At 37.4% G+C, this 7,993-nt stretch overlaps 1 protein-coding gene across 1 annotated transcript; it reads left to right on the top strand.

Annotated features, from left to right (window-relative positions):
* The first annotated feature begins 2,707 nt into the window (after nt 1-2,707).
* On the top strand, nt 2,708-7,759 carry LOC127871081 (early growth response protein 1-B-like). The gene is made up of 2 exons (XM_052413735.1): nt 2,708-3,065; nt 4,173-7,759. The coding sequence occupies exons 1-2, from the start codon at nt 2,879-2,881 to the stop codon at nt 5,873-5,875; spliced, it is 1,890 nt and encodes a 629-aa protein (XP_052269695.1). The 5' UTR covers nt 2,708-2,878; the 3' UTR covers nt 5,876-7,759.
* The last annotated feature ends 234 nt before the right edge of the window (nt 7,760-7,993 follow it).

The raw sequence follows: 7,993 nt of genomic DNA, 5'->3' as shown, positions 1-7,993 counted from the left end.
GAGACTTCCTTTCTCCATTTACCACTTAGATACGTTTTTTACGCATCTGTAGTCCCCTAGAAAGTTTAAGTTAATAAAGACCTTTCTTACTAAATTCAAGTTTTAAAGCGATCATTTCCAAAGCCTTAGATACTGATGAACAGCTAACAGCATAAAACCTGAACAGGCTGCGAGTTACTCCTATTGAACGCCATAGCTGCCTTAACATGGCGTTCCATATACTCGCAAGCTGTTATGTTTTTATGCTGTTTGCACATAGCCATTTTCACTTTGCTTCTGAGTGGGGAAGGGTTAAAAGAACAATTATATAAAAGCGGTCAATTTCGTCTCTGATTAGCCTGTGCGGACTACACAGGCTAATCTGGGACGACACTTTACCTTCATTCATCAAACGTCGTTTTCACAGAGCGAGGCTCATGTTATCTCGAACAAGAAGTATAACATATATGAGTGAACACATCTCGAACAAGAAGTATAACATATATGAGTGAACACATCTCGAACAAGAAGTATAACATATATGAGTGAACACATCTCGAACAAGAAGTATAACATATATGAGTGAACACATCTCGAACAAGAAGTATAACATATATGAGTGAACACATCTCGAACAAGAATTATAACATATATGAGTGAACACATCTCGAACAAGAAGTATAACATATATGAGTGAACACATCTCGAACAAGAAGTATAACATATATGAGTGAACACATCTCGAACAAGAAGTATAACATATATGAGTAAACACATCTCGAACAAGAAGTATAACATATATGAGTGAACAAATCTCGAACAAGAAGTATAACATATATTAGTGAACACATCTCGAACAAGAAGTATAACATATATGAGTGAACACATCTCGAACAAGAAGTATAACATATATGAGTGAACACAGTGTCAGCGTTACAATATTTATTGCTTTCTTACCAAAGGCATGGTTTGCGTTTCTCAAAATTTACTGCTATCTAACCAAAGCTATACCCAGCGATCATTCATACCCAGCATGTAACTTCCCTCGCAAAATCGATGGCTTGTATACATAACACTCAGCGCGTAGTGCTAACTTGCGCTAATTTCGTGCTAACCTCATGTACATGTCAGTTTGGCAATCGTAACCTCGTCCTGTTGACGGCCTCTTTTCTGACAACGGTCTGTTCGTTACCGGCAAGAGGCATTAGTTACATCGTCATGAACTTTGGGCACCATTAACCTACCGGCGTGATTTATGCAAGCTACTTTTCATGTATACTTGACATTGTATTCAATATGCATATGGTTGTGGTAGTAACCCGTGGTGTTCTATAGAAGTTCTATAAGATTCGTGCGCACTAATAATATAAAGTAATAACTGAGTACCCAATTTTGATTTAATTTGACAATTGATAGCTTTTAATAATGTATAGCTTTTAATAATGTATAGCTTTTAATAATGTATAGCTTTTAATAATGTATAGCTTTTAATTAGTTGCACCATCCTCTGGTAGTTCATTGCTTAAGCTGCTGACGTTTATAGTTCAGTTTTTTGTAACATGTATGAAAAAAATCGGCCTGATTCCCTAGGTCATTTCACGTTAATTTCTGTGACCTTTTTACCGATATGTTAAAAATAATTGAGTTGTAAATGTATTCCGCTAAATCAAGCACTGTGTTCAGAATTCATAATGATTCTCCAAATTGTATTCCAACATATACATTAGAAAATAATTTTCACTACGCGAGTGAGTATTTTAAATCATACATGATTACTTACTTTGGTAAAGTACCAAACGGCCAATAACTAGGCCACTCAGCCAGTAAACTGTATTAATACTTTTAATGAGTTATGAAATTTTGACCCGTTACTTTACAAATAAATCTTACGTTACGAATAAGTCGAATTTAAGATCCGCTCAATAAATAGTTTTATTATTATAAAGATAACATGTTTAATCGTTGGTATAACATTTTTATTGTCTAACAACGAAAAACGACATTTTTCACGTTTTAACCCGTCCCAATACATACTAATGATTGTGGATCAATAAACCACTACCCTTGACCCGAGATTTTAGGTCACCCCCGCCATTTTTCTGTAATATCATCAAATTTGTAGTAATACCGTGGGATCAAATTCATACAAACGATAATGTATCCAATCAAAAGTCTCGTTTCAAAAACCATATTCTTCTCGAACAATCCGAAAAAGTACGAAGCATCGAAATCTACGAAAATTGCCTTTTAAGGCTATAGTATTTCCGATTACGAGCATTCACGGCGTTTGCCGATATGTTACGAGTCGCCCCATATATGGGAAACGGCCTATTGACGTCAATGGCTGTTGCTTTAACTTTGACCTTACATACTTGGCTACGTTACTTCCGGCGTAAATCGTATTACATTTCTACTATGAACGTTTTCTGTTTTACAGAATTATTTAGAAATGAAATTTATATACCTATTAATGCATTTTTCTATTTTCTATTCATCTTTAAATTTATTTTCTGCAAATATGTTTGCATTTTAAAGATATATCGACTTGACCTACTTTACGATGCGAGAATCTGCATAGTAATTTGCTCCAACGTCACAATGACGCTCGTATCGCTAAGTGTGTAAGTGCCCAGCAACGGATGGCGATTGGTCGATTGCGATATTATGCTCCGCCCCATATACTTCCAAATAAGGTAAACTCACTACAAGATACGAGAGTTTCATTCATAAATCGGTTCATTCATAAAATCAGCTCATATGTTAGCGTAACTTCAGTTGTAGTAGTTGTAAAAGGTTTCATACTTATACAAACTAAAAACAATAACAATTTTAATGTGGAGTACTGTTTTGAATAACTGACAAGTTGGATAAAGCAGTAGTTACATCGGAATCTTCCGAAATGATCATGGACGGTTTGGATACCCTGTCGCAAGTTGCGGTGTGTTTTGAAAACTATCATGATGGTGGTTTTGGATCTGGAAGACTCCCTTCGGAGTCGATTGAGGAATTAAATACTCCGGTGACATCTTCATCGGACCTAGCGTTCTTTATGGATACACTTGATGCGTTTCCGATCACTGCTTCGGGTATGTTTTGAACTTCTATTTGCAAACAAGTTTTCGTACTTTGCGGTTTACAAGCAGATGCTTTGAAATGATTGAACAATCTTATGCTCACCTATTTTGTCGTAGTATCGTTTGTAGTTGATAGACATGGTGATGTTGGGTCTCTTATTGTTTACGTGTATTGCTTTTCAATTATAAATTACTACATATTTGTAAAATTCTTTGCATTTTAGGTCAAAAAATCCAACAAGAGCTTCATTTGCTATTTATAGCTTTTTCGCTATTGACGTCATTGCATGATTAATGGTTGTGTGGTGTTTTGCATTTTTTCTGCTGATAAAGGCTGTCCTGGGTTCGCATAAGTTAACTGCTGGTAGAAATTGATAATTATTACCGATTGTAGTGGTCAGCTGTTTCAAAATCTGTAGTAAACGTGTGCAAGGACCGTGAAACCTCGGTTTAATCGATTTTTACATTGGAATGTACCTACGTCATAGAGGCGGAGTTACAAGGACAACTATTCTTATAATAAATTGAATGACGTCAATTGAGCGGGCATCCCGATTCGCCGAGCTATTTTTAGTAACGAATCAATGACAATGACGAACGCTCGACTAGCTTTACTACTACAAGCTATTTCATTCATAAGTTTTGCGTACGAGTGCTTTGTGGGGAATACGTTATTCATTTGACGCAATGACAACTGAACTTGAGCAGCACATGATCTTAAACATTTGCGGTATTACAAAACTGTTTTGATATAAACAATACGCAACTCTAGCATGTTGATACAACTTTTGAAAATGAATTATGGAAAAAAAATCGCATGGGAAATAAAGTTAAAAAAGCTTTAAAATGTATTATATTGATAATAGTAACAGGCGCTTAGAGTGGGGGTTAACAGTTAGAACATTGCTCTGCTTTAAATTAGATATATACATGTATAAAAGTTGATTGAAAATTTTGAAGCGTTTTTTTTCATTTCAATCTTTAACGCAAGCGTGTGCAGTTTGTGGTTTGGGTTTTGCATTAGTAATATGTTCGCTTTACTTTGTTAACTTAAGTTATAATAAGTTTATAAGTGTATTTCCTACTTTGAAACTCATGTGTGTACTTGTATATTTTCAGCCACATTGGAGGCGTCAGTGAATTTACCGGACAAATTGACCGAGACGTTCTTTGGTTCCCAGTTTTCACGACAGCAGACGACACAAGGTCTCGGCTGCGGCTTCAATGTCTCTGCGCCGGTTACCACCACGTGCGGAAGCGAGGCATCACAGGGTTACGGGTGCCAGCAGCGGTTGCACTACACCGGAACGCTTGTCACAAAGCCCGGATTCTCGGCTGCTACGTCATCTAGCTATGACCCGCTACAGAACCTCAACCTACTCGCGCCCTTCTCTCTTTTCAACAACATCATCTCACAGACGATGCAGGGGGCACAGGTTCAGGCCCAGGTACCGCAGTGCCACGCTCCGTGCCAGCAGCAGCAGCAACAGCATCAACAGTCCTTCCTCAGCCAACACGATTTCAACGCCATCATATCGACCCTGGCTGAGATCCAACACAGTAGCGCCAGCTCCATCTTCAGTTCCGCTCCCACCACCCCCTGCCATCAGTCACAGTCTGGCTCCCCGCCACCGGAACTCAGCATGGACCAACAGAGCTCCATGGACGCCTACTCCACCGGGTTCCCCTCGCCTATGACGTCACCAATAACACCGACGTCACCACACTCGACACCCGAACCCCAGGGCGCCAGCGGATTTGATGATCTGGACGCCATTGATAGCGTGTTCCCTGGGCCACCACCGCCATACACCGCGCCTAGCGTTTCCTTCGCCGGAAACTTCTCGTTGAAACCTCACAAATCGGTGTTCAGCAGTTGTTCCCAACAGACAGGTGAGGCGGTTCCGTTCTCAACGGGAAGCATGGGAGGTCTGAACTTTTGTAATTCCGGACATGACAGTTTTCAAGGTTTGCCACAATTTGAGGCTAGTGAGATTGCATATCATACGCAGTCGTCAAACATTGGTGCTACATTCAAGTGTACAATTCAAGGCAGCTTAACGAACCAACAGTCACATCAACAGCAACAGCAGCAGCAGCAACAACAACAGCATCTACCCGACTTCTCTGCCATACAGACGACACATCAATCCCACAGACAGAGCGTTACCCCGCCGATGTACAGCAACGTTCCAATCAAAACAGAGCCCTTGGGCGACCTCTCATCAGACTCGTATCTCCTTCAATCTCCTTCACAAATGAACTTCGATCAAAACGCCGGTGCATCAAAAGCGCAACTTCAGGCCATTTTGAACACGCCGTACCAACAAGGCCAACTAAAGCTACTTCCGGTTAAGGCCCGGAAATACCCGAACAGGCCGAGCAAAACTCCGCCGAACGAGCGACCTTACCCGTGCCCGGCGGAAGGCTGCGATAGACGGTTCTCGCGAAGCGATGAACTTACTCGACACCTGCGGATACACACTGGGCAAAAACCGTTCCACTGTCGCATCTGCATGCGCTCGTTTTCACGAAGCGACCACCTCACTACGCACGTGCGCACGCATACAGGCGAGAAACCTTTCTCGTGCGACTCGTGCGGACGTAAATTCGCGAGGTCTGACGAGAAAAAGAGACACGCAAAAGTGCACTTAAAGCAAAAGGCAAAAAAGGAAGCAAAACTTTTAGCGGGTTCTTCTGATCTACCCGTCACCACCGCCGCGCAAATTTTGGACAGTTTGTCGTATTGCTTAAGCTCAACTAGTAGTTCATCTTCAAATGTTTCTTGTATTCCACACATCGTCACCACGACGTCGTTGTAACGTAGACGTTTGCATTAAAAGTGTGATTTCAAACGTTGAACGGACTCTGTATCACACGGCATTATGTTGGACATCCATTTTATACGAATACTTTAAATGACCCTTTTTAAATTTTCTAGTCAAGGAAATTTAATCGTATACATTTTATAAATGTAAATTTAACATATGTTTCACATACATGTATGTTAATGTGTAACATTCGATGTGAAGCGACTGTTAATGAATGTATTATAAATAATGCATGCATAATCGAATAGCGTCATTTTGTACAGTTATGTTTAGTATTTTTTTATTTAATTATTCTTACTCTTTTTAAATCTATTCGACAATGTGCCAGATTCGTTCTTTAGAGCATTTATTTTAAAAAATTGTAATTACTTAGTTTCAAATTGAATTATTACGTCTTTTTAATAGCCATACATTGCATATACGGCTTTATATCATCGCGATATATTAAAAGCTTTAACTTATGTATACTTAAAATGCTAGAACCAAATATACACGCATTGCAACTACTGCTTTAAGTCAACGTTACGTCCTTGCTTTATCTCATTCCGTTCCACATTATTTCCATTGAGATTACGATTCGTTTTTATAGCCAAAGAACAAATGCTTTTTGTGCACAACCGAAATAAGATTCATACATGTATTTCATTAGTAAGTCCGTTTTATCATACACTTGTATATTCAGCAAACTTGTTAAACGTTAAGTTTTTGTAACTCCGTGTTCATTTATACTCATATATATACGTTTTACGATTTCATTAAACGTATTTCTTTCCTTTTGTTAATATGTACATATGAAAAATATTGGCTTTATGTAACAGTTATTTAACTTTTTACAAAGACGTATGTTAGCTATTGTGATTCCCGATGTTTCTTGTTGGCGGCAACATTACTGTTGTTAGTCTTTTTGTTTATATTATTACTTGATAACTTGCGATATGTGAGAATTTGGTATAATTTTTGTTGTTAAATATTGTTTCTTATTTCAATATTGGTGCTTTGCAGAATGCTTTGTGTAAACGCATTTTATTTCAATACCCCCTCACGTGCTCTCTTATGTGTAACAGCAATCAGCTGGTGTAGATTGTAAAAGGATATTTAGTTTGACAAATGTCAATTTATCACCGGAATATTCATGTTTCCCTTTATAATGCACCAGCTTGCTGTATATGTACAAAGAAAGAGAAACATGTATACACCGTGTACTCGTAAATATACTTATTTTAGCTTGATTTAACTATTTTCAATTCGTCTGCGTTGTTAAGTTAGGTACATATTTTATTAAAGAATCTGCACAATTGCATTATCTTCTGAAATTTCTGAAGTGTAGAAAATAGAAAATGCTTAAAGTATGTGATCTTTATATGTATGTGCTATAGTTGGTCGTTGTGATTTTTCATAAATCTCTTTATATAATTATCTTGTTATATTTTATGTACATGTTATGACTATGGTCACAGTGTTCCATGTCTTATAAAGTCTCTATTTTCTTTACCGAACTGTTTTTCATTCTTCGCTCACTTGTTGGTTTGTATGTGACAATGACAGCGAATAGTGTGTTTTTTTTTTAAGAGAGAATTGTTACGCATTTATAAAAGGTTTTATAGTTAACAGTTTTTTATGGGAAACACGTTTTTAAAACTTTTTAAACATTATATAGAGAAAATCATTAATAGAGAAAAACTATATTAAAATGATTTGATTAATTAGTTTTAAATTCCGAATATTTACTTATGTTCTTAACGAGCTAATTATTTTATCAGCAAATCTCGAGTAGTAAATAACAAGTAATGCGTTTTATGTTGAAGTTATTAATAAGGCATTATTGAGAGGGTGAAATACATTACAATATTTACAAAAATAAAAATATCAACAATCTGTCGGCTTTGTATTATTCATTATCAAATCGTCTGCAATGCGATGTGTAAGGAAAACGAGCTATTTTAAGAGCTCTTGGTATACATTTGTTATAATGATGATAAATAAAGACGATAAAAGTAATAACGATCATGATAACGATGGCATTGCGGTTTTCTTGAGGTTGACGATGATGATGATGATGATAATGATTATAAGGACGGACGATGAAGAAGAAGATGTTATGATGATGAT

Source organism: Dreissena polymorpha, chromosome 3, assembly GCF_020536995.1.
Source record: "Dreissena polymorpha isolate Duluth1 chromosome 3, UMN_Dpol_1.0, whole genome shotgun sequence".
Lineage (NCBI taxonomy): Eukaryota > Metazoa > Mollusca > Bivalvia > Myida > Dreissenidae > Dreissena > Dreissena polymorpha.
The sequence above is the reverse complement of the archived record's forward strand: the minus strand, read 5'-3'. Positions and strand labels throughout refer to the sequence as shown.

Bases quoted from the DNA above. Each gene is read 5' to 3' on its own strand.
- LOC127871081 (XM_052413735.1), top strand. From the start codon at position 2,879: ATGATCATGGACGGTTTGGATACCCTGTCGCAAGTTGCGGTGTGTTTT. The intron at 3,066-4,172 runs GTATGTTTTGAA...GTATATTTTCAG, and splicing joins GTTTCCGATCACTGCTTCGG to CCACATTGGAGGCGTCAGTG.